Source organism: Propithecus coquereli, unplaced genomic scaffold, assembly GCF_000956105.1.
Source record: "Propithecus coquereli isolate 6110/MARCELLA unplaced genomic scaffold, Pcoq_1.0 Scaffold552, whole genome shotgun sequence".
NCBI classification, from domain to species: domain Eukaryota; kingdom Metazoa; phylum Chordata; class Mammalia; order Primates; family Indriidae; genus Propithecus; species Propithecus coquereli.
The window spans coordinates 595,660-622,050 of NW_012151419.1; the positions used below are offsets into that span (position 1 = coordinate 595,660).

The following is a 26,391-nucleotide window of genomic DNA, read 5'->3' on the forward strand; positions in this document are numbered from 1 at the left end:
AAGTCCTGACCACACAGGGGACACCCTCGGCTAGGGTCTGGTGAGCTGAGTCCCGCGAGGTGAGCAGGACTTTGCCATGTGAAGCAGGGATGTGGGAAAGAACATTCCAGGCGAGAGGTCTCTGTGCGGCAGCCCTTTGGTGTAAAAGAAGCTGGATGGTCCCTGATGTGCACATAGTCCCCGAACTCTCTCGAAGATTTTAATGCTACTTGACATCATGCCGAGGCACGTCATAGGTGCTCACAAGATATTTCTTGGGGTAAATTGGATAATCCAGGCACCCCCGTTTTGCTCCTCCCAGAGTCTTAGGTGGGGAGGAGGGCATGAAGCCAGAGGGCAAATATTATTCTGGATAACGATAACATTAATAACAATGACAACTGCTGAGATTTGCTAAGCACTTGCTAAGGGCTTTACCTGTGTTGGATGATTGATCCTTATAACAAGAGGATAAGGCTGGTCTTGTTATGTCTCCATTTAAGAGAAGGGAAGACTGAGGCACAGAGAGGTGACAACTCTTGTACAAGGCCACAGAGTCAGGAGGTTGTGGAGTTTCGTCACCATGTCCCTTAAGCCAGGTCGTGTCACTCCCCTGACAACCACCCGACAGACTCTGATGAAAGCCAGATCGTCACAGTGGGTGTGCGAGGCCCCATCACCTGCCCCCACCCGGCCACCTTTCTGACCCCATCTGCCACCTGCTCCATTCACTCTCTCTCCCCAGCCTCCTGGGCTTCCTTGTTGTTCTGCAAATACGCCCACAAGCTCCCACCTCGGGAATTTTGCGCATGCTATTCCCCCCTGCTTGGGACACTGTTCCTTGCAGACATCCTCAAAACTCACCATCTCAAAGTGCAAACCGCTCCCCACCCGCTTCCCCACTTTATTTTTTCCAAGGCACTTAGCAACACCTAATATACCATCTAATCTACATATTTCGTTCATCGGCGCTCTCCCCTGCCAGAGAAGGAGCTGCGTGAGGGCAGGAATGGAGTCTGTTTTGTTCACTGCGTTTCCGAGGGCCTGGGACAGTGCCTGGCGCACGGAGGAGTCTTGGTGGCAGTTTGTTAAAGGAGAGAACCCCATTGTGGGGCTCATCACCATCCCAAAACGCTCTCTAAATGGAACGCCAAGGTGCAACAGGAGCAGGCAGTTGGTTGAAGTTTGGGGAAGGTTTCTGGGCACCAGGGCAGGAAGCCCGAACTGGAGGGAGAAGGGAACACGGAGTGAGCAGTGAGCCAGGGAGGGACAGGCGGGAGGCCATCCAGACAAACGGCCAAGATGGCAGCCTGGGCTACCAGGGGGGCTGCTATGTGCATTTAGGGGGACCCAGGCCTGGGGAAAGAGGGTGCTTGCTTGTCGTCCGGCCACAGGGAAGACCACTAGACTATCCTGGCTTTGGAGGACCAAACAGATGCCTCCCGTTTTCTGAACTTCTCACCCCGGAAGTGGCCCGCATCTTAATCCCAGATCCAGAAGTGCCAGAAACGATCTTAGAGTTCCCAAGTCTCAGAGCTCCCTCCAAGGTCACTCTTGTCACCTCCCAACCCTTCCCCAAAGGTGGTTGTCTGGCCTGATACTGAAGATCCAGAGAGAGCTGGCGGGCCCCGCCCTTCCTCCTCCTGCAGCGGTGAGCTGCGGCGGGGCGGGCCGGTGGGCTCAGCCGGCTTCACGCTGGGGTCTGCAGACCTTTGCGGAGGCATCACCTGGCTGCGCGTCCTCCCAGATACAGCCCAGGTGCTTCCTGAAGCCTCTCTGAACCCGCACTTCTCAAACGTCGGCACACCGGCACCTCTCGGAGACCTTCCAAACCACAGATTCCTCGGGGCAGAAGACAGGGGAGGGAGAGCCACCATTCAGAACTCCTTTTTGCACACCTCTGACTCCTGGAGAGCTACAGAGATGTTTCGCATGCCCAGGAGATAAATAATTTAAATCAGCCAAGATGTGGAAGCCTCCAGAAGTGCAGTCTGTGGACCACCTGGGAACTCGTTTGTAAATGCAGAATCCCAGGCCCTGCCCCAGGGCCACAGCATCCCAGTGTCTGGGGGTCACGGTCCGGGAGTCTGTGTCTTAAAAAACTTTTTATTTTGAAATAATTTAGACTTAAAAATTGAATGTGCAAAGTTGCCCTGTCTCTTTCACCCCACGTCCCCTAATGCTAGTATCCTACGTAATCGTAATACAGTTATTCAAACCAGGAAATTCACCTTGATGAAATGTGATTAATCTACAGACATTCAGATTTTACTTGTTTTCCCACTAATTTTTTTTGGGGGGTTTTTTGTTTGTTTGTTTGTTTGCTCCAGGATCCCACATTGCATGTAATTCTCCTACAGAACCATCAAAATTGAGAAATAAACACTGACATGTCACCCTTAGACCCCACTGAAGTTTCACCAATTCTTCTAATAAAGTCCTTTCTAGTAAAAGGATAGAATTCAGAATGAATTGTCATATTTCCTTAGTTTTCTCCAATATGTAGTCGTTCCTCAGTCTTTCTTTCTTTCTTTCTTTTCTTTCCTTCTTTCCTTCCTTCCTTCTCTCTCTCTCTCTCTCTCTTTCTTTTATAGACAGAGTCTTACTCTGTTGCCCGGGCTGGAGTGCAGTGGTGCAATCATAGCTCACTGCAGCCTCCAATTCCTGGGCTGAAGCGATCCTCCTCCCTCAGCCTCCCTTGTAGCCGGGGTTATGGAAGTGCGCAACCATATCTGACTAATTTTTACATTTATTTTTTGTAGAGACAGGGGTCTCGCTATGTTGCCCAGGCTGGTCTTGAACTCCTGGCCTCAAGCGATCCTCCCACCTCAGCCTCCCAAAATGCTGGGATTACAGGTGTGAGCCACCACATCCAGCCTCCTTGTCTTTTATGATCTTAATGCTTTCGAAAAATGTTGGCCAGTTAGTTTTTAGAATTCCATTCTACTCAAATTTGTCTGATTTTTTTTGTGTGTGTATTTATGTTGAGTCGCCACACACCCAACACCAGAGACAAGGAAGCCACCAGCTACCATCCTTTGAGCTGTGTGCTTACCAAAATGAGTTGTTTCCTGCCAGACCTGTTTATGCCAGTTGCTCTCGTTACTGTAATCACGTGCTTTAGTTAAGTAGTGTGTAGTAGGATAAAACAGGAGGGAAAAAGAAAGTTGTTTCTATGAACACTAAGTGGTTTTGGAAAGCCCTGAGAAAAATAAGCTTCAAAATAGAGATTGATAAAGAATTAGTTGCAGAGGAAAAAAAACAGGAAGGGGAGGAGGATTAGAACAATCTAGAGGAGTTCTGTGTTCTGCTTAGCAAGTGTCTTTAAATTCTCATCTCGTTTTAAAATAAAATAAACCAAAAGAGGAACTCATCTGATTAGTACAGGAAAGACAATGTGAGACCGTAATCAATTAACCTGTTATTAATAATTAACTAAAAATTAATTACGGAATACAAATTAATATATAGAATAGTAATATGTGTAAGTTAAAAGATAAAACATTCTAAGATACAGTAAATTTTCTGTTTCTCTAACTTTTTCAGCTAACCCTGCACTCGATGACATCAGTCCATGAGCAAATGACATCAGGCTGGTCTCTGAGTTATGCACAAGAACACATGAAAAGTGAGCACGAGGACTATTACGCAGCCTTAAAAAGGAAGGAAATTCTCACAGTTGCTGCAACACGGATGAAACCTGCGGCCATTGTGCTAAGCGAAATAAGCCAGTCGCAAAACGACAAATGTGGTGTGGTTCCACCCATACGAGGTGTAGTTAGTTAGAGTAGTTAAAATCATAGACACAGGAGAATGGCGGTTGCCAGGGCTGGGGGCAGTGGGAACGAGAAGTGGCTGTTTAATAGGGACAGAGTTTCAGCTTTACAAGATGAGAAGAGCTCTGGACACCGACGGTGGCGACGGTTGCACGACAGTATGAATGTAGTCATATTTAACGTCACTCGGCTGTGCCTTTCAAAATGGTTAACATGGTAACGTTTATGTTATGTGTATTTTACCACAATAAAAGACATTGGGGGGGGATGGTGCAGAGTGTTGAGCAGAATTTAAAATAACACACGAAGCTCGCCACCTTTCCTATGCTCCCATAGGAGGTAAAAGAGAAAGTCTTCCAAAGGTGAGTTTTTTTGGTTTGGTTTTGTTTAACAGCTGCATTTTGTGTTAAGGCATCTCTCCCCATGTCCTTCAAATCTTCTGCTTGGGATTGGATGAGTAATTTTTTAAAATATGGAAAAGAGGTCAGTTGGGCGAGGTGGCTCATGCCTATAATCCCGGCACTTTGGGAGGCCAAGGACAGAGGATCGTTTGAGGCCAGGAGTTCGGGACCAGCCTGAGCAAGAGCAAGACCCCATCTCTACTAAAAATAGAAAAATTAGCCAGGCATGGTGGCGCATGCCTGTAGTCCCAGCTACTCAGGAGGCTGAGGCAGGAGGATCGCTTGAACCCAGGAGTTTGAGGTTGCAGTGAGCTATGGTGACACCACTGCACTCTAGCTGGGTCAACAGAGTGAGACTCTGTCTCACCAAAAAAAAAAAAAAAAAGAGAGAGATTATTTCTCTAGGCCATTGTTGATGGCTAAAAATTAGAAAAATGACCCAAGTGATATCCTCAGCGAAGCACTTGTATAAAGTAAAAGAGAAGGGTGGCTTCTAAGTGAATCCCATAAAAAGAGAGGGGTAAAAGGGTCTGGAGCACTGAGATGATCTTAACTCATGGGAGGCCCCTAGCATGGTGCCTGACATCAGGTAAGCATCTGCTGGTTGTGACTGTAAGTTTCCCAAAGAAGGAAGTCACCGGAAGCATGTCCGCTCAACACCAGCATGACACCAAGTGGCCACACTCCAAAGGGCCATTTTCCCAACACAATCCCAGGGCAGCCAGGAAGACTCAAGAAGGAACAAGGAAGGGCAGGTCGGTGGCCTTGGAGGCGTCTGCTCCCTTCCATCCATCTCGAGCCCGTGGGTTTGGCAGCTGCATGCCCAGCCAATGCCTCATTTTCCAAAAGAGTAGAAGCACCTTTGTCACAGAAACTATGAAGAACCTTAAGAGGGCAAGGAATAAAAATGCCAAAAGAAGCCAGGTATGAAAGACCACCGTATTTTTAGTATATCATTCCATGTGTAGGAAACATCCCAAATAGAGAAATCTGTACCTACAGAAAGCAGATGCCCAGGGACCGAGAGAGGCTGCTTGGGGAGAAACAGGAAATGACCACTAAAGGGTTTCTGGTTCTGAAATCGTGATGATGGTTACGCAACCCTGTGAACATACTAAAAACCCCTGAATTGTAAGCTTTAAGTGGGTGAATTGTATGGCATAAGAATTATATCTGAATAAAGCTGTCATTTAAAAAAAAAAAGTGCCTTAAGTCAAAAACGAATTTTCCCACTTCCTCTAAGAATTCCAAAGCGCCACCATCTCTCTGATCAGGGCTGCTCTCATTTCACAATAATTTTTAAAAGAGCATTTTCTCAACACCTGAAATAGACCCTTTGATGTCTGTCCAAAGCCCTCCTAGGAATTCCTAATCTATTTAAAAGAGAGAATGAGCATTAAATGCTTGGCTCTCTTGGCATGTGAAGCACCCACATGTTAATTTCCACATCTCCACGTTACTATGGCAACAGAGAGCTTCCACCAAGAGCTTTCGGGGGTGCACGAAAATGGACTGCAATCTGGTCCCCAGGAGGTCCAAAGCTCCTCTCTGCCCAGAAGTCCCCAGGCCCCAGCTGCCTCGAGTCTGGTGAAGCAGAGAAATCAGAGAAAGGGGAAGATGGAGGATCCTCTGGGTCCCCACCCCATCCTGGCCCAGTGGGCAACCCCAGTCACTGTCCTCACGCAGGAGGAGGAGAGGGTTAGTCACATCTTTCAGAAGCTGTGATCTAAAGCAGGATATTGAGCACCTGAATCGGTCTCCATGTCAACATGACCATATTTTTAGGCAGGAGTAGGCGGCTTCCCGGGTTTATTAGAGCAGCAGGGCTAGAAAGCGCTCAGCAAACAGCTGGGGAAAAGGCTGGCGGCAACCGGGAGTCCACCGTCCTCACAGGTGAGTCTCGCACCTGCAGAGGCTCCTTGCCTTGAGGCCCCGGAAGAGTCAACCACAGGGGACCCAGGAGGCCTGAGGTCCACGCTGCCGAGCTCTCAGGTAGAATTCTTGGGACTGAGGAGGGAATGGGCAGTGGATGTGGGACAGGCAGCCTCTAAGGTGGCTGTCGATGATCCTCACGTCCTGGTGAGCCTTGTGCAGCCCCTTGCACACGGTACCAAGGTCGGTCTGTATCGTGGTCAGTAGAACACGGCAAAGGTGGGGACAGTGCTCCCTCTGAAGCTAGATCGTAAAAGACATCACACTCTTGGATCATTCGCACTGGGAGAAGCCAGCTGCCACGTGGCAAAGACGCTCAAGCAGCCCCGTGGAGCGACCCACACGGAGGGGAACTAAAGCCCCCGGCCATCAGCCACGGCAGTGCGCCACCTCAGAAATGCATCCTTCCAGCCCCAGTCGAGCCTTCAGATATACGCAGCCCCACACAACACCTTGACTCTGGAAGGCAATCTCAAGAGAGACCACCAGCTAGAGCCATCCAGAGAAGCTGCTCCCAGACTCCTGACCCAAGCAAAATATGTAAAATAAAAAATGTTTACTGTCGTTTTAAGCCGCTGAGTGTTGGGCTCATTCGTTACACAGCAAAGGATAACAGACACAGAGTAGATATAGACGTTCCTGGAACAGCCAGAAATTGTCTTGAGAAGAAAAGATGACTTTATTAAGATTTTCTCTCCGTGCTCCTTCCCTTCCCCCAAAGAATTTTTACATAAAAAGGGATGTGTTCAACTTAGATTTGTATCCTGGCTCTTCCTTACCTTCTATCAATCTTAGTTTCCCCTTCTCTAAAACTGAGGAGTTAAAATGCAATCTGCCACCTTTGAAATCCTAGGATCTCCTAGAGGTTAAAACCATAAGTTTTGAGTCAGGGGGCTAGTTGTGAACCATGGCTCTGTCACTTGCTTGCTGCGTGACCCCAGGCTAATTACCTGATTTCTCTGAGCCTCAATTTCACCTTCCATGAAGTGGGTTTAATAATATCTACTTCACATTGTTACAAAAATTCACTAAAATAATGCCTATAAATCACTTAGCACATAGTAAGTGCTCAATAAGTGCTAGTTAATGCTAACGATAATGAGATAGCATGGTGGGTATGATTATTTTCACTTATGACTAAGATACAGGTGGATCAGAAAGGTTGGAGGATTTCATTGGTCTGAAGCAAGGCCCAGGTATGGGCAACTTTCTAAAAGCTCCCCAAGTGATTCTAAAAGAAACTCGGTCCTAGAGAAACTTCCCTACATGTGCCCAAAAATCATACAAGAATTTCAAGGCAGTGCTGTTTGTAGTGGGGAAAGACTGGAAATAATCCAAATGTCCATCGATGGGTAAGTGAAAAATAAACTGGAAAGGGAATACTATACAGCAATATAAAATTAATGAATCAGAACTATAGGTATCAACATGAACGTAAATCTCTAAAATCTGATTCTGAACCAGACAAAATGCAGAAGGACACATAGAATATACATTATGTGTAAAAACATGCAGAACATCATTCTATGTTATTTAGGGATATATATATGGATAAAAGCAAAAACCATGCATGGGGACCAGAGCATCAAATTCAAGATGGCGGTGACCTCTAGGGAGGGAAGGACACGTGACAGGGAGAAGTGGTCCATGGGCATCTTTCAGTGCTTTGGAAATATGGTATTTCTTAAAGTGGATGGCAGGCACACAGGTGCCTATCGTATTAATATTATCTATGCTTTTTGGATGTCTGCAATATTGCATCATTTGAAAATAAATGTGTATAGAAAAATATCTAGTAGAATTATGGTATTTTTTCTTCTTGGTTTGTGTGGGGGGGAGGGGTGTGTGTGTGTGTGTGTGTGTGCGCGCGTGTGCGCGCGCCTTCTGTTATATCTATAATGATCTAATCTTTCTTTTAATAAATAAAGTAATTGGTTATTTAACAAGAAAAAGGCAGTTATACTTAATTTCTTGAAAGTAAGAAGTATCACTTCCTCAAATGATTTGCTCTGAAAACAACACTTATTTGTGTGTCTGAGTTCTCAAATATATGTGAAAATCAATTTGACGCCCTATGACATAAGAAATATCCTGAGGCCAGAGCACGAGCCTTCAGCCCAGGGACACTTACACGGGGTTCCCAAAACCCTGTCCCTTGAGGCCGCCTTGGAAACTGGGCCGGCCCCTACTGGGGCGGATTAATCCTCTAATAAGCAGGATTAATTAGTAGTCAGGGAGGCGGGAAGCTCTGCGCTTCCTGCTGCAGCAGCATAAAGTTAGAAGGAGAAAAAAAAAATCCAGGCAGGTGGGTGGTGGGGGTGAGGGGGCTGGGAGTGAGGGAAGCAAGAACAGGTATGGTGTATTTTCTTTTTAATGAAGTTGAGTCGTTCTGGAGGCAACCCAATGCAATATAGCCCCAAGTTGGGGAGTTTTGTTTTTCCTAAGCAATAGAATCCGACTCTATCAGCAAGAAGCGCTTGACTGCTGTTTCTTAAAGACACAAAAGGTTTATTTTGTTTTGTTTTGTTTTGCATAATGGACACGTTTCCCATGCAGCCACTTTCCAAATTCTTTGTCATGTGTCAAGGTAAGCTTTTAGAAAACTCCTCCATGGGCCACAGGGAGGCAATTTCCACCTAATGCAGAATGCTTACGACGGAGAACGCCAACTTTTCAATATCACTTCAGGGACCATATTTTGTGCATTCAACACAGCTGAATGCAGACAAAGTCAAGAAAGAAAATTGAGTGTAATCTCCTGACAAGGAGATTGAATGAGGGAAGCGATGCCAGGTGAATTACTGCCCCCTGGTGGCCACAAACAGTGGTGGGCGCTTTTGCTGAGATAGTTACTTGCATTGTTTCTTCCAGTATTCCTTGTCACCTTTCCCTGCCCATCTAAAAAATCTAAAACGGGGATTACAATCTGGCAGCCCTCTATAGCCAGCAGGCAGTCATGCGAACCGTTTAAAAATCTGGAGAGACTGCTTAAAAATCTAGGCCTCACGTTTCGTTTGAAAAATTGGAAAATCTGTCAATTTCAGGACTGCATCTCAGTATAATAAATGTGGGTTACAGCTGAGAAGCTGCTGCCCACTTTGGACAAGGCATGTGCTTTCAAATTCGCCACACTCCTCACCTCTCCCTATTGTCTCATGCCTAGGCAGTTTTACTCATTAGCGATCCCTGCATAGCTTCTGCATTTGCTACCCATGGCCTAAGCTCATGAAAGAAGTTACACTTATGTCCCAAAAAGGAGTGGAGAGAGGAAGGTGCCTTTAAAAGCAGGTGATTACATCACTTTATGCCTGGGTGTGGACAGAGGTCCATAAGCCCCATGGCATCCAGCTCCGTGGGAATAATTGACTTCCTCAAGGTCGCTCAGCTAGTAAGTGGGGGGCCTTGTATTTCAGTGAACACCTGTTAGACCCCCAAAGCCTTACTGTTTCCTATCACACCCATAAGCATCCTCTCCTCTGGGGGAGGTTTTTATAATAACATCACTACTTGGGCCATCAGAAGCGCAATTCAGAAGATTTCAAGTGAACAATGTTCAAGACCTTTCTTTAAAAGATTAAAAAACAAGAAGCCACCAAAACAACCAACATCCGGAGTTTGTTTCTTAAAAATTTCATGGTTTGTCCTGGTTCAGGTGTTTCATATTCAATTCAATAAATTCTTTTTTTCCTTTAAAGACAAGGTCCCCCTCTGTCACCCAGAGTGGAGTGCAGTGGTGTGATCATTGTTCACTGCAGCCTCCAACTCCTGGGCTCAAGTGATCCTCCTGCTGCAGCCCCCCAAGTAGCTGGGACTACTAGCACATGCCACCACGCCTAGCTACATTTTAATTTTTTTGTAGAGATGGGGTCTTGCTATGTTGCCCAGGCTGGTCTTGAACTCTTGGCCTCAAAGGATCTTCCCGCCTCAGTCTCCCAAAGTGCTGGGATGACAGGCGTGAGCCACCACACCCAACCCAACAGAATTTCTTGAGCATCTATTCAGTGCCATACTCCATGCTGAGGGCTGGGATCTGCACATGCGGGGCCAGTTACAAGACATAAACAGGCATCCCAGCAGACAAGGGCCAAAGCTGCTTGGTCTCCCACCTTGCAATGTCCCCCACGGGGTCCTTCATGACAACATGCCTCTGGTCATCAGTCCCAACTCTGGCCCGGGCCTGGACAATTCGTTTCATGCAACAGGTCAGTGGCTTCCCTAAATTGGAATCAGAATGAGACCTACACAAGGTGCAATGGGATTTCTCCCCAGTGGCTGGAACAACCTGCAGCTCTGACACTTTCTTCTATGGATGACAAATAAAGCAGCAATGACTTGGTGTCTTCTAGAAATAATTGCAACGGCTGATACTTATCAGGCATTTGCTCTGTGCCAAACACGAAGGATCTCACCACACCCTCATAGAAAACCCTAGGAAGAGGCACTGTCATCGCATTGTCCCCAGTTCACAGAAAAGCAAATAGGGGATCACTGATATCAGTTCATTTGCTGAATGTAATTCAGTCTGCAGGTGGCAGAGCTGGGATTTGAACCCAGGGCTGCGTGGCTCCAACGGTGACACCCACGACCACTGCCTGGTACTGCCTCTGAGGGGAGCAGGTGTCATGGAGAAGGTCAGATCTTGAAGCATCAAGCCTTCCGAAAATCCCCCACTTGAGGGCAAAAGCAAGGTAGGCTGTTTGTACAGGTGGGGAAACTGAGGCTCAGAGGAACTTGCCCAACGTCACCCAGAGAGTAAATGGCAAATTCTGACTTGGAGCCTGGGGTCTCTCAGACTGCAGGGTCTGAGCTGCTAACACCCTCATGCTTAGCCTTTCTGGGGCACGCGTCTAAATAAACGTTTGATTTCAGTATTTGTGGATTAAGATGGAGGTTTCAGAGCTCTGCTTCAACAACTGTATCTCTCTGGGAAGCTGAAGGAGTCAGCCAGACCCTTCTCTGGAGGATGCAAATTAGAAAGTCAGGGAGGGAAGGAGGCAGAGAGGGGAGAGTAGGGAAGAAGGCGGCAAGCTCTATGGCACGGGGCGGAGGCTAAGATGGGCAGTGAAGACGAGGAGACTAACAGGGTGGAAGCCATCAACATCATCATTTCACCACCGGAGGAAACTGAGGCATACGAGAGTAGCCCCGAGACGAGGGGACCAGACGGAAGGACAGCACCTCCCGGTGGGCGGAACTGCGAGCTTCCGGCCGGCATCCAGCGCGCCCCGAGTCCGCACCCGCTCCTCCCGCCTGCGGCCCAGGCCCCGCCCCTCTCGTTGCTCATTGGTTGCTGCGGGCGAGACCAACACAAGAGATGACCAATGGGAGTGGCCCACGGCGCGTCTTTCCCGGGGAAGCAGGCGCAGACGCGGGAACCCGGAAATGCGAGAGGCGGACAAGTGACGAAAGCCAATCAGCCGCGACGAGGGAGGCGGGACGTCCAATAGCGAGTCGCCGGGGGCGGGGCCAGAAGGCCGGCGGCGGTGGAGGTCCAGGGAGCCGGCGGCCTTGGAGTCCTGAGAGCGCAGGGAAGGCGGCGGTAGGGCCCGGTGGCCTCGCGAGGTGAGGAGGAGGCAAGCCGGAGGGGCTCGGAAGGAGCGAGCCGAGGAAGGTGCTGCGGGGCCGCGATCCCTGGGCGGGGCTCGGAAGGGGGCGGCTCTGCGAAGTGACCTTAGACAAGTCCCCTCGCCTCTCGGGCCTCAGTTTCCCCCTTTAGAGAATCGAGAGGTGAGAGAGTTGAGCCTCCCGGAACACACTCCTTCCCCGCACACACTCCCAGCACCGAAGAACTCTTTGCCGTAACAGCCCCGTCGAGGAGCCCGTCCCCCGGGAAGCCCGCCCGGAACACCTGGACCCGCACAGCACGCCAGGCCGTTTCAGATGTGCTGCGGCAACGAGCCGGGCTCCCCCATAAGACGCTGAACACTGCGATCAGTCAGTCACTTCTGGGTGAGGAGCAGCCGGAGCAGGTGCACAGGCCTTGCTGAGTAAGAAGGTAGCGTCAAGACCTGGGGACTCAAAATGCACTGGGGTTTCATTCCTAATGGCCTCTGTTTAGCCTCCTGTGGGCCTTCTGGAATTTAACTTACCCTCTCTTTGCCTCGGTTTCCCCTCTATAAAATGGAGCTAGGAGCAGCTCTTCCTTCATAGGGTGGCATGAGGGTTAAATGAGATAATGTGTGGCTGGCACTCAGCTCAGCTCCCAGCACACCATAGTTGCCCAATAAATGCTTATTGTCAGCATAATGGTGCTTGCATACCTGGCCCCTCCACTCCCACTGCCACCCCAAGCACATGCCTGTTGTCTCTAAGGCTGAGTGGTCACTAGTCTGGCCCACAGCCTGAGTTCCTTTCAGGATGCTTGGACTGTTGAACCTCTTGGGGTCCCTTCTGGACAGGCCAGGAGAGGAAGGCCAGAGAGGGTAATAGCACTGGGGGCGTGTGGCTGAGTATCAGGGCAAGGATAAGAAGTGGCCACCCACATGCCAATAAGGCCACCCAACAGATGTGCTTATCCAAAAATGGGTTTCACAACTGCTGTGGCTGATCCGGGTGTGTGTTTGTTAGTCATTTGTGCCCCAAACACCCAGTGTTTGGGGTCAGAGGCCACAGAGATGCATGGTGAAGGAGGGACACTTCAGAGCTGTGGGGTTCCTGAGTTCAAGTCCTAAGGCTGTCACTTGCTCACTGGGTTGCTTTGGGCAAGGACTTCACCTTTCTGAGCCTCAGTTTCCTCATCTGGAGAGTGAGGTGATGATAATCAGCTCCTCAGGTTGCTGTTGGATTCTGCAGGAGATAGTATGTGTGAGGTGCTTAGTGCTTAGCACAGGACCTGGCATGTGGTAAGTGCTCACTAAATGTTAGGCAGCAGTTGCATGACTTTTCACAGTCACACTACACTGTAGGTGGCACCAATCCTTCCAGGCTGGCCCCACCTCCAGTTAGATCCACTTCTTGCCTTGCCGCCGCCTCATGCCACTCCTACTCCCGATCTCTCTAGTGAATTAAAGGTGTGGGTCACTAGCCCCACCTCCCCGGCTGAAGTCACACAGTGTCCCGAACGTGTTCATTTTGCTGCCTCATCTCTGTGAACTCGGTTCCTCGCAGATCCTGCTCTCGGCAGACTGTGGACATGCGCAAGGGGCCCACCCATGAGTCCAGATGACGCTCATGCCGATGGCTTCAGTGATGGCGGTGACCGAACCGAAATGGGTCTCAGTGGGAGGCCGCTTCCTGTGGGTGATGCTGCTGAGCATGGTGCTCGGGTCCCTGCTGGCCCTGCTGCTGCCCCTGGGCGCCGTGGAGGAGCAGTGTTTGGCTGTGCTCAAAGGCTTCTACCTGCTCAGGAGCAAACTGGACAGGGCACAGCACGCCGTCACCAAGTGCACCAGCCCGTCCACAGAGGTCAGTGTTAGCTCCAGGGATGCTGCGCTGCTGGTGGTCAAGACCAAGGCCTCCCCAGGTGAGACACTCTCTCCTCAACACTCATTTGACAGATATTTATAGAGGGTCTGCTGTGTCCTGTGTGCAGGGCACAGGGGATTGTGGCGAACCAGTGAGCCCTGAGCTCCCAGCCTAGACACGCTGACAGGTGATTGAGACAAGGGTGAGTCTGGTGATTGGGAAGCACAAAGGGCTATAGGAGCACACCAGGAGGGCTCCCTGGAGGAGGTGACGCCTAAGCTGAGACTTGATTATAAGTAGGAGTGATCCAAGGAGAAGGGCTTGAGGGGAAGAGAGAGCCTGGGGGCATTCGAGGAACTATAAGAAGTTGAGTGTGTATAGTTGACCCTCACTGGCCGAGACCAGGTGGGGACAGGAGGGCTAGGGCAGGCTGTCCGCCTCCACGGGAGAGTTCTCTGTGGGGGGGGCTGACAGATGGTGAGCAGCAGCCCTGGCCTCTCCCCATGAGCTGCCAGTAGCACCCTTCCCCCCAGTTAGGACAACTACATGTGTTTCCAGACATCGCCAGATGTCCCCTGAGGGGCACAGCTGAACCACTGGGTTAAAAAAATTGAAAAAACAGCCAAGGGATGGTAAAGCCCCCAAGGACTAGCAAGAGAGGGGAGCCGTTAACACCCCTAGGCGTGCAGGGGCAGGGCCCAGCATCTCGGAGATGTAGGCGAGCTCACCTGTCGGGAGCTGGGCCGGAGGGGCAGCACAGCAGGGAGGGCCCGCGGGGAGTAACTGCCCGGACCTCTCCATGTCCAGTCGGAAGACAGGGGGCAAGGGAGCCCAGGTGGTGCCCCCCAGGGTGCAGAGAATGCCTCTGGGGACACTCAGACGGTGACCAACATACCACCTACAAGGCCGTAGGGAACAGAGAAGTACCAGGCATGTCCAGCAAGCACAGCACGGCTGGAACGAGCACCCTGAAGGCCAGGGACTCGGGCTGGTCACCACGGTTTCCCCTGGGAGGCCAGCCCAGGTGACTGCTCCCCTGGATCCACCACCTGCCTCCCTGACAGTGCCTCCTGGCTCTCTTCTAGCAGGTAAGTTGGAAGCCAAAGCAGCTCTGAACCAAGCCCTGGAGATGAAGCGCCAGGGCAAGCGGGAGAAAGCCCAGAAGCTCTTCCTGCACGCCCTCAAGATGGACCCGGACTTCGTGGATGCGCTCAACGAGTTCGGCATCTTCTCGGAAGAGGACAAGGACATCATCCAGGCGGACTACTTGTACACCAGAGCGCTGACCATCTCGCCCTACCACGAGAAAGCACTGGTCAACCGCGATCGGACGCTGCCGCTCGTGGAGGAGATCGACCAGAGGTATTTCAGCATCATCGACAGCAAAGTGAAGAAGGTCATGTCCATCCCCAAGGGGAACTCGGCGCTGCGCAGGGTCATGGAGGAGACCTACTACCACCACATCTACCACACGGTCGCCATCGAGGGCAACACCCTCACCCTCTCGGAAATCAGGCACATCCTGGAGACCCGCTATGCCGTGCCAGGGAAGAGCCTGGAGGAGCAGAACGAGGTCATCGGCATGCACGCGGCGATGAAGTACGTCAACACCACCCTGGTGTCCCGCATCGGCTCGGTCACCATCAGCGACGTGCTGGAGATCCACAGGCGGGTGCTGGGCTACGTGGACCCGGTGGAAGCCGGCAGGTTCCGGACGACACAGGTCCTGGTCGGGCACCACATCCCTCCCCACCCTCAGGATGTGGAAAAGCAGATGCAGGAGTTCGTGCAGTGGCTCAATTCCGAGGACGCCATGAACCTGCACCCGGTCGAGTTCGCAGCCTTGGCCCATTACAAACTCGTCTACATCCACCCTTTCATCGACGGCAACGGGAGGACGTCCCGCCTGCTGATGAACCTCATCTTGATGCAGGCCGGCTACCCGCCCATCACCATCCTCAAGGAGCAGAGATCCGAGTACTACCACGTGCTGGAAGTTGCCAATGAAGGCGACGTGAGGCCTTTCATTCGCTTCATTGCCAAGTGTACTGAGACCACCCTGGACACCCTGCTTTTTGCCACGACCGAGTACTCGGTAGCGCTGCCAGAAGCCAAACCCAACCATTCTGGGTTCAAGGAGACACTTCCTGTGAAGCCCTAACCCTATAAATCCTCCCTTGGTGACAAGGGCTGTCCTGGGCGGTGGGGTGAGCAGGGGAGAGTCAAAGAAACTTAGCATTTCTAGAAACCTTTCCCAAAGCAAAAGGAAACCTTCAATATTCTTTACCTCCCAATGTTTTTTGTTTTATTTAAAAGAGAAAAAAACTAAATTATTAAGCCTTATCTCTAAGATAATTTATAACTCAGCCAAGTTATTTATGTTCTTCTTTTTGCAGGCTAGTAAATGTTGTGTGGCATTCGCTGCACCTGTGCTGGCAGCCACTGTTCAGGTGGCGGTCCCAGCACGCTTTAGGAGCGGCAGTGCTCCTGGGTGACTAGGACACAGGTTCTAGAGCAGAATTTGCACAAAGGTGGTGGGGGAGAGGCCAGGCGCTGTGGGACAGGGCCCAGAGCCATAGGCATGACCCCTCCAGGTCTCTGAGTGGTTCTGCCGCTGACTGGGAGGTCGGCACTCTGGCAGAGAACCCCATCCCAGCTTTGAGAAATGATCGAGAGCTTGCGTTCTCAGAGGTTTTTGCTCCCGCACAGACATTAGCATGGTGACTTATACGGATAGAGCAAACTTTTAAGATGGGATAAGTGAATGTTGACATTTCTAGTTGGATACCTTGCTTACTTCCAGGAAGACTCTGAGCCATAGTTAGTTTGCAGACTTTAGTGCCAGAGGCTATTTTTCCATATCGAGACTATTTTTCTTAATTAACAGTGGCCAGCTTGGTTTTCTTTGTGAACTGATATATCTCTTGCACTTTATTGGCAGCAACTCAGACATGTCTCAGTCTAAAAGTTCTCTGGGCTTGTCACCCAGCGACTGCATCGGGCTGCAGGTCCAGTGTCATGCAAGTGGGCAATCCTGCCCTCACCCCCCACTCTGAGTTTCCTGTAGGTAAATGTCAAAAGAACACATCTGGGAAAACATGCCACATCAACACCAAGTAAACATTTTTGGTGACGATTCAGAGCACCAGCTTCTACTGAACCAAGTAAAAACATTTAACCACAGCCAGGACGTGTCCCTATTGTCATGCAGTCTCATCCACTTACTGCCCGGACCCCCACCTCCCACAGCCATCCTACTGTCCAGCGTCCCCTCGGGGAGGCAGAAGAGATTGCCTCAGAGCGGCCTTATTTTTCTAGCAACTTGGAAAATGATACATTATATGTAACATGGCCAAGCTGGCATCTTACCAAAGTAGAAAGCATCTTCCCTCTCAATCATACATGGCACCCGTGCCAATACGACTGCTGCTATTTAGTCAGAACGGCCCACGACCATTGGGTCCCCTACCCAGTGACGGAGCCCGTGACGTCTAACGCTGTACTGCATTTCGTCACTGTCTGAATGATGGTGAATACACAGTGTTGTCTCTTGAGGATTCAGTTCCTGAGTCACGAGGTCACTACTCTGATGTACTTAAGTGTTTATACAGTTATTCAGGTGTATAAATAGCACAGAGTATTTTCTGAAAGGTTAAGAAAAATAAGTGAAATAATATATGAAATGGCTCCAAGTGTAATTCAAACCTTTGTAGAAAAAAAAAAAAGCTTTCATACTTTCTTGCTGCCCGAGGGTATTTCTTAACACCTTAACTCTTCTCGTCTTGGTTTTATAAGCACACCGAGGAAGTCTGACAAAAGTACCTGCTTTGTACCATAGAGCGAGAGAATTTGCACTTTAGCTATACGTGAAGGGTATTATTTTAACAAATTACTGATTCTAATAAAGTATTTTATTACATAAGCATCCAAGACGTTGCCGTCTTATTTGAAAGATGTTCCTGTTCGTCACAGGGTGACGGGAGGGTTCTGAACTCCAGCCCGATTCTTTATATTGTTCTGGGAGAAAAACATCCGAGAGGACAGTTTCAACAGGCAAACAAGACAGAACTAGTTGTGTAAAGTGCCGTCCCAGGCTGGCAGGGATGAATTACTGATTTTTATTGAGACTCTAAGTAACTGAAGAGATCTTTCATGTTTCTATTTACCCCCAGGTTCTGGATTTTCTCAGGAAAACACTCATGTTCCTGAAAATCCATTTCTAGAACAGTGACCATGAACCTAAATTGGTTCAGACTGCTCAGGTGTGAAAAGGTTCACCCCTGTGACGAGCCTGTGCTGACATCTCAAGAGTGTGAAGTCGTGTCAGAGTTGGCCAAAAGCAAGAGAACCAGCTGCAGAAACTAAAGCCACATTAGCCTGAAGCGAGGAAACCGTGGCTCTTCAAGAGTCGGCCCCTGACCGTCAGGGCTCCCTCCGAGTTCCCCAAACCATCTCAGCAACTAAACAGGCGTCAGAGCAGCATCGCAGAGAATACCGCAGGGGGAACCCAAGTGTCATAGCTTAGGTTCTTCCTGCTGCTGATGGCCTGATGGCCGCTACTTGAACTTAATTCAGAAGTAATGGCCTACTAAAAAAGTTGGGGTTTTTGTGTTTAAAAAAAAAAAAAAAAAAGATGGAGGAAAATCTACATTTTAAAAGACTTAAGAGGCTTACCAACCAATGATAATTTACAGGGAGGAAAAGTGACATTTATTGAACGATAGGAAACTGGAAATTCGGATGGTTGATGACATTAAGGTATTATTGCTAATGTTTTTAGGGATGATGATAAAACTATGGCTTTTAAGTCCTCTTTTCAAGACACACGCCACACTCCCGAAGGAGCGTGACGCTGTCTGGGATGTACCCCCATGTCAGAGAAGAGAGAGGAAGAGACAGGAGGAGAGGAAGGGCTGTGGGTTGAGGAATGCCGGCTGCTCAGTGGTAGGCACACAGGAGTTTATTTCACTCTGTTCTACTCTACCTTTTTATCGGTTTAAAATTTTCCATTAAAAAAATGTTAAGTTAAAAAAATGCAGAAAAGCCTGATGCACAAAAACTCACTTACAAAACGGATAAGTGAGGAGTTGATCCTCGTGACATATAAAAGGATTCCCTTATGTCTTTCTCCAGTGTTGTTAGAAAGTAAGCCTCCCCTACCGCACTGGCAACGCTGCTTTCAAAGCAATAAATATTTGATAAAAGAGGAGAGGTAAAAAAGCTTAAAAGCTAGTGTCAAACTGCTGTAAACCGAAGTTTAAAATTGAAGACACATCACAGCTGAAATAATTTAAAATCAAAGTGACAATGGAAGTTGACTTACAAAAGTTCTATTTACACATCTATTAGGTAAAGCAAGGTACACCCACTTCAGAATACATCCGTATGTGAATGTGCATCTGAGTACCACTGTCAGGAAGTTTCTAAGAGAACTTCAGTGTAACAAACAAAGCTAAGTGGGGAGAACCGAAGTTTGCACTTGACATGGTACTGAAACAAAACCAAAGGGCTGGAACTCAATGTTTAGACAAAGAACACAGTTCACTAGTCACTAGGCAAAGAAAATGGTCCACCGCAGGTGGCACACAGAATTCCTATATAAAACAAGTATCACAAACATTTTGCTTTTAGGAAACAAAACAACAGCTTGACGTGTCACTTACAAATACATAATATAAAAAATGCACAGCCCCTCTGAACAAAAATCCATCAAATGTTTTTTATGAGATTTCCCCTCCCTCACCCCCTCCCCGTAGGCCATTCTGGTGAATTACTGGCATCTGCCTTTCATCTTTTAAAATTAAAAGAGTGACAGGCACATGTGCTGTGCAGGGTGTGAGAGAAGTGTCTTATAAAAAGGGGCCAGAGCTGGCCAAAAACATTAGGACAAGTGGGTCTCAAAAACTGCGTGTTCTGGTTTCACTTCTGCTCCTCATCCTTTAAGACACAAAAGTATCTCAGGACGCTATGTCCTGGGCCCAACCTGTAGTGATCACTCTCCTCCTGTTGCCCTCAATATGAGGGAGCGCTGAAAGCCTCTGTACTGGGACACCCTTTCCCTTTCTGTCTAAAGCAGAGGGAAGGCGGCGGTAGCGAGTGGGCACCGCACCAGGCCATCTGTCCCTAGTGCTTCGCTGTGTGGCGGGTGGTCTGCCGGGCCAGCATGAAGTAAGGCATCTCCTGTCTCTCCCGGAGTCCTATTCACTTTCTCAGAAGCAACTTGGCAAAATCAGCATTGGACATCTTGGGCGCCTCGGTGGCCGCTGAGGTGGTGACTGCTGGACTCGGGGCAGGGCCGTTCTCGGCCTGAGGAGTGGCACTCGGGCGCTGCAGGGCACGAGGCAGCAGAGACAGCTGGGTCCTCCCCTTGCCCCGCCTGGAAGACAAACACTGAGTGTACCCGCCAGGCAACGACTCATGGCCCCTGACTTACATGTGAAAATAAGCCAGGAGAGTTTCAAGTTACCCAGAGTTAAAAGATGAAAAATAAAATGAAGGATGAGATAAGCCCTCTCCCCCTCATCCTGGCTTTTAAGTAAAAACCACTTCAACAAACTCTGCCTAGTTTAGGATTTTGGCAAGGACCAACCCTGTGCGAGTCACACTCAGCGTGGACAAAAACGCTGTCATCTCTCAGACCTCACCCAGTGACCATGCGATTTGCTGTCTCCCCCCTAACCAAGTGAAAAGCACAGCTTGTTCGTGCATCCCGGCTGAGGCTGGAAATCCTCAAGCACGTGGTTATCGGGTTTTGTTTCAAACATACAGATTCACCGGCAAGGGGAACTTTCAAATAATCGCTGCCTTAAACAAGTTTTACCTTCAATAAATGACAAGCGTAAACTGGCAAACACCAGGCAGGGCCTCACCTCCTGGGCTTGTCCCCTGGGAACAGCAGGCCCTGGCTTTTCTGACCGAACTGACTGTCCTAACAGGAAACTGGTTCACCCTGGTTTATCCCTCCAGTTTATCCCCTGGAGGGCACTGCTGGCCAGGACAAAGTCTGCACTGGGCTAACATGCGACACTTACGCTCCATAGATCTGCCGCGGCACCATGGGGCCACCTGGTGCTTTCCTCGCCTCTGGCTTCTCTGGAACTTTCCTCTGAGGGGGATTGCTGATGGCCACTTTGATGACGTTCTCTCTGATAGTCATGCCATCCATCTTCATCACAGCCTGCGATGCCTGGGATTCATTCTCGTACTCCACGTAGGCCAGGCCCTGAAAGCAGCAAGATCCAGAGCGGGTCAGACGCTGCAGCCCCAGGACGCAGCCCAGGGCAGGCAGCCTGCTGCAGGTCCCTTCCCCACCGCGGCCATCCTGTCTACGGGTTACCTCCCGACCCCACCCTCCTTCCCTACTGCTGATACTGATTTAACTGCAGAAAACCTTTCCAGACTCAGCAAACCTTGTGCTTGCTCCAGAACAAAAAAATAAGGAAACTAACAGACCAGTATAAATGCAGCAAACAAGGGACTGGACAAGGGGAGCAGCCCAGGTGGCCCTGCTGCCTGTGCCTTCGGCCCCGCCCTCATTCCACACTCTTCAGCTCCCCAGCAACTTGGCTAAGGGGAGGGAGAGTGGGCAGAGAGTGATCCAAATGTCACACGTGAACAGCACTACTTAAAATGTGGTGCCAAAGGACTCGACGGGAAGACTGAGGAGGGGCCCCACAGCCCAGGAGCCACACAGTGGCTGCTATGAATTTGTATTTATTCATTTTCCAAACACCTTAATCCTTTTTAGCACAATCAGCTACAAACAGTTAATATGGCTCCAAATATAAATACAGCCAAGTATGCTCATCTTTCCACTAATTTATCATTTGCTTCCAAGCAGATGAACTAGGAGCCCACTCCAGAGCTAAATGATCTCTGAACAGATGGAGAAACTAGGTTTGCTGGAGCCTCGAAGACTAGGCACCCCCTGCTCCCACACTGACCTTGGGTTTGCCGGCCCGGTTGGTGACCAGCCTGAGGTCCTTCACGGTGCCATGAGCCTTGCAGATTTCCTCTAGTTCCTCTTTAGTGCAGGAGAAAGGCAGGCCTGAGACGAACAGCTTGTGTTTCTCCAGGGCAGTGCTGTATCTGAACACCTATGGGAAGCAGGGAGGGAGGGGAAGCCCACGATTCAAGGCACCAGCCTCGTCCACAGCGTGCCCCAGCCAGGGAGACCGGAGCCAAGCCCAGGCCCTGACACCTATGAACGGGGCCACTCAGGGCAAGTCACGCAGCCTCTCTAGGCCTGCACTTCCCCCTGTGTACCATGGCAAGCGTAAGAGCAGCCACCTGCAGAGTGCGGTGAGGGTTCAGTGATGTAAGACATAAAATGTTCAGCACAGTCCCTGCTCAACGCTAAGCATTCAACTGGAAACAGCCATTAGTACAATTCCTGATTTTGTTATCGTTACTGAGTCAACTAATTGACCTCAGAGTGACCAAGCCATGAGTCAGATCTCAGTCAACCAGCACGGGACAGACCCTGACTCAAGTGGAAGTTTAGTTCCTAACAGATTACAAAAATTCTGCATATACTGTAAATATCACTGTTGTAGGAAAGCAGTATTCAGTCTGTCTAAAGCAATCCTTTGAAAGGCATTCTTTTTTTCGTAAACATACCTTAAAATCAGGGTTTTTGCTCTTATCCACACAGGGAGAGACAAACATTGGCCTCCCCTCCACCATCTTCCGGTCCAACTCCAGCGCCTGAAGGGCTGATTTCTCGTCTTTGAACTCCACGTAGCAGTAGCCTCGGAAGTCCCCGCGGTTGCTGAAGATGGGGCGGATCTCAGCCACCTCCCCACAGGCCTCAAAGAGCGGCCTGAGCTTGGCGTCAGGCTCTCCCAGGCTGTAGGGCAGGTTGCTGACAAAGACGGTGATGCTGTCCTTACTGCTGTCGTGGGGCACCCTCGGCACGTCCCTCTTCAGGGCGGCCGCCTTCTCCTTCTGCTTTGAAGGGGGGTCGACAGCCACGGACGTGTGCCTCTCAGCAGGCCCTGTCTCCGCTTCTGCATCTCGAGTCTGTCCGGAGGGAGGGACGCTGTTCTCAACCCTTCTGCGTTTGGAAGGCAGCTCTACAGGTTTTCAAAAGAAAAGCAGCAACGGTTAAGGTTAACTGTTTCTTCTTTTCTGTGAGCTTTACACGGAGGCCTGAAGGGAAAGTGCTCTTCCCACACGACAACGGCTCATCCATATCGATTGCATGCGACGCACACTCACTCCTCTCGCCTGAAACCGAGGGGCGGGCGCCACAACCCCGGAAGTCTTGATGACTCTCCTGACCTGTCCCACGACTTTCTGGGCCCCAATTACATTCAAGTCAGTGGGCTCTACCAAGCAGAAGTAACAACATAAATCCCCATTGTCCACCCTTAATGAGACAAAAGGTCAGGGGGTCTCAGAGGTCAGATGGCACATTCCAGGGCCCCTCCTACAAAGCCCCGGTCAGCATGGGTGCGTTGGGGCCTGGGAGTCTGCGTTGAAACAAGCACCCTAGGCGACTGACGTAGGCGCGCCATGGGCCACGCTTTGGAGAGCACTACAAACGGTCTGTTTTCTAAAGCACTACCAATATCGCCTGGTGTCCTTCAAGACAGCGCAACACCACTCTGCGCCAGCCCATTCACACCACTGCCCCCAGAGGGCCAGTACTGAAGCTCAACTTACGTCAGCCTCCTGCGCACGCACACTCCGTCAACTGCCCACTGCCTTCCCAAGGAGTCCAAGCCTATCAGCTGCTCCACTGCGTTTCAAGAGCGTCCCTGGGCTGGGCCTGACCGGCCCACCTGCCCCTCCAGCCTCCTTGACCCTCTGCCATCCATCTGAGCTCAAACCCAATGATCTGCTGCTCACAGAAACGCCAGGCTGCCCGTGCCTCACGCTTTGCCAACACTGGCACTCCGTCCAGCTTGCCCTCCCCTTCTCTCCACTCCCCCGGATGCCACTTCACTTCCCCCACCGAGTCCTTCTGGCAGGGGCTGAGCCACTAGTGCCTTCCTTGGCCTCCACCGCAATTCACAGCTCCATCTCCCACAGTCCGGACTGATTACGGCCACTGCGGTCACACACCTGCCTTATCCTGCTAAACTGGGAGCACTGGGGGGCAGGGAGCCACCCTCAGTCATTCGGCAAGGCCCAAACAAGGTGTGCAAGGAAGGTCAGCTGAATGACAACTCCATCACCGGCTGCTCTGCCTCACACATCTGTGCTAGGTAAACACAGAGTCCTTGAATGTCTACAGACAATCCTTTTTTTTTTTTAAAGGCTGGTCAAGTGAAGCACTGGGAGCAGAGAAGGAACAAAGGAATCTGTAACTGGCTGTGATCATAGAGACAATTCCTTACCTTGACAGACTTTGCTGAAAAAATCGGACCAATTCCTGCCTCTCCCTGAAACTACATGGGCAACGGAAACACTGGCTGGAAAATTCTGCCAAGTCAAAACCATAAGCCGGGCCATGCGAGGCAGGTCCGTGCAAGGTGTACCAGAAAGTAAGGAAGTGATGAGAGGATTAGGGGACAGGTCAAAGGGACACAAAAAGCCTATCTGATGGACTCTTGCCAGCCAAACCTGGAAAGCATCAACTTAATCACAGTAACAGACTATGACTGTCGAAGAAAATGGGAAGCTATGAACCCTTATGATATAAATAAAAAGACAGGCAATTTGGAAGTTTGATGGATGGGGTATTTATCTAATCTCAAAGTCCTAGATAAATACCCATCCAAATACTTTGTACTTTTAAAAGGGAAAAGAACTTACTTCACAGTGAAGAAGGCAGACACCTTGGTCACGTGACCAAAGTGACCATCGCCAGGCAGAGAAAAATGCCTGATGGGACTCAACGAGAAGGACACGGCATCACGTGCCGTTCCTGCCAAAGACGACTGACCTGAATCCAATCACGAAGTAGCATCAGACACACCCACACTGAGGGACACTCTACAGAGTAACTGGCCTGTCCTCTTCAAAAGTGTCCAGGTCATCAGAGTTAAAAAAAAAAAAAAAAAAGACTGAGGAATGTTCCAGACTGAAGGAGATTCAAGAGACAGGGCAACTGAACAACAACACTGTTCCTCAGATGGATCCTTCCACCATAAAAGACAGTGCTGGGACGGATGGCCAACCGCGAATGGGGTCTGAGGTTCGATGGGAGCGATGGGTCGTGTCAGCTCTGACTGTGACGGGTGGCCTGTAGTCACAGAGAAGGCACACACCTTACTACCGTCCGAGAGTGAAGGCAACTCACGCTCAAGCAGTTCAGGGAAAAAGGTTTGGCAACTCCTCTGAAAGTCTGAGATGTTTCAAACTCCAGTTTCTAAAGAGCCCTTTACCTTCTTCATCGTCGCCCCACTCTTTCTCGTCGTCCTCGTCCGCTCGGTGCTTATCTGCGCCTCTGGTCTTTCTCTTCTTTTTCAGCGCTTTCTTCTCGGCCCGGCTGCGCTTGCGCTGCTCAGCCTTTTCTTCTTCCTGCTGCACAAGGGCAGCTTCCTTCTCTGCAGCCTGGGAGAAGCAGGAACAGACGCATCTTTACGTGCCCTGGACTGACTTGTGCAGAAAGGGGAGAGGGAGGGGAAAGCCACTGCCCACAGGAAAAGAAGGGACCAGGAGGACGGGGAGCACAGGCTCCCAACTTTCCACCAGCGGGCTCAGGCCAGCGACTCGGGATTCTGGATCTCAAGTCTACGGTATGTTAGCAACATCCCCACCTCGATCATTAATCGCCAAAAGGAAGGAAAAGAAAAAAATCTATAAAACTGGGGTCCTGATTAAGTTGGGGGTGTTCGTGTTCCACTCACGAGGCTAAGTGAGGCTCCTTTTAAATCTTTTCCATCTATTCCAACAAATTTTAGAGCCAAAATTCCCTCACTATGTTAAAAAAGTATATTGGGGCTGAAGTTCTAAACCAGTCTTTTTAGATGATATAAGACAGGTTTAAATACTGAACCAAATATTTTACTATTAATATTCTGAGTAAAAGATGCTTCTTAGGAAAACCTAGAAGTTACTGACAAGAAATATCCATCCCACACAGAGCCAAGGTAGGTACCAGAAGTTTCAAAGACTTTAAGTGTCATCATTACCTTCATTCTCTGCTCGTTAACACGAGCTAGTCGAGTTTCAGTTTTCTGAACGGCTATATCCCAATCTTCTAAAGTACCTTGACGGAAAAAGAAGCAAAACTCTCATTCTTTAGGTTTTTGAAAGATAGAACATACAACTTTCTTAACTGCTGTACACCTCCAGAAGAGGGCCCTCCCATCAGACAAGAACTGGAAAGTCAGCTCTTCACTTTCAGAAAATTTAATTTGTGTAGGCTTCAAGTTTAGAATTCAAATAGTCCTTCTAAGTGTGTTTAAAAATGTCTCTTCTCTTTCAGAAAAGACACTTGAAAACCAGTATGATCTATTAAGGGCTCTCAATGGCAAAAATTATGAAACTATTCTACTACAAAGGTACAAAACATTTATATTAAGACTGAAGAACTTCAAGAGCTATTCAAATGTTGAGATGGTTTTTTATCCCTTTTTCTTTTTTGTTGTTGTTTGAATCTTTGAATCCCAGTTCTGTGGGGTTCAAAGCCAAAATCCAGACCCATGCCCATGGATAAAGTCACACTATTTTCCTACTGGTTCTAGTTCTACAACTTAACACTGAAGGTCTGAAATGTGACGAGGGACGCACGCATGAGCAATGAACACACTGAGCCATTTGCCTCTCTGAGCTCCTTGCTGAGCAGACACTGCACTAGAGCAGCTGTTCTCAACTAGGGGGATCTTGCGCACCAAGGGACATTTGGTAATGTCTGCAGACATTTTTGGTTATCACGTTAGCTGGGGCAGGGAGGGTCACTACTGGCAGTTAGTGGGTAGAGACCAGGGATACCACTAAACATCCTA

At 49.5% G+C, this 26,391-nt stretch overlaps 2 protein-coding genes across 3 annotated transcripts in view; one reads left to right on the top strand and one right to left on the bottom strand.

Annotated features, from left to right (window-relative positions):
- The first annotated feature begins 11,570 nt into the window (after window positions 1–11,570).
- Window positions 11,571–15,798, top strand: FICD (FIC domain containing). 2 transcript variants are annotated; one of them, XM_012657598.1, is made up of 4 exons: window positions 11,571–11,650; window positions 11,792–12,083; window positions 13,196–13,550; window positions 14,578–15,798. In XM_012657598.1, the coding sequence occupies exons 3-4, from the start codon at window positions 13,250–13,252 to the stop codon at window positions 15,651–15,653; spliced, it is 1,377 nt and encodes a 458-aa protein (XP_012513052.1). In that variant the 5' UTR covers window positions 11,571–11,650; window positions 11,792–12,083; window positions 13,196–13,249; the 3' UTR covers window positions 15,654–15,798. The 2 variants fall into 2 exon arrangements, with proteins under 2 accessions (XP_012513052.1, XP_012513050.1); XM_012657596.1 differs by having other exon boundaries at window positions 11,639–12,083.
- A 3,008-nt stretch (window positions 15,799–18,806) lies between these two features.
- Window positions 18,807–26,391, bottom strand: part of SART3 (squamous cell carcinoma antigen recognized by T cells 3) — a 33,839-nt gene continuing 26,254 nt past the window's right edge. Inside the window, exons 13-18 of the mRNA XM_012657592.1 lie at window positions 25,576–25,652; window positions 24,826–24,994; window positions 22,112–22,566; window positions 21,436–21,588; window positions 20,524–20,714; window positions 18,807–19,868 (exon numbers count right to left, since the gene is read on the bottom strand). Coding sequence (XP_012513046.1) covers window positions 19,694–19,868; window positions 20,524–20,714; window positions 21,436–21,588; window positions 22,112–22,566; window positions 24,826–24,994; window positions 25,576–25,652 — 1,220 coding nt within the window. The 3' untranslated portion in view covers window positions 18,807–19,693. The remainder of the gene's footprint in view (window positions 19,869–20,523; window positions 20,715–21,435; window positions 21,589–22,111; window positions 22,567–24,825; window positions 24,995–25,575; window positions 25,653–26,391) is intronic.

Excerpts from the sequence above, each read along its gene's own strand:
- FICD (XM_012657598.1), top strand. The coding sequence starts at position 13,250 with ATGACGCTCATGCCGATGGCTTCAGTGATGGCGGTGACCGAACCGAAA. Across the intron at positions 13,551-14,577 it reads CAAGACCAAGGCCTCCCCAG|CAGGTAAGTTGGAAGCCAAA; the intron begins GTGAGACACTCT and ends GCTCTCTTCTAG.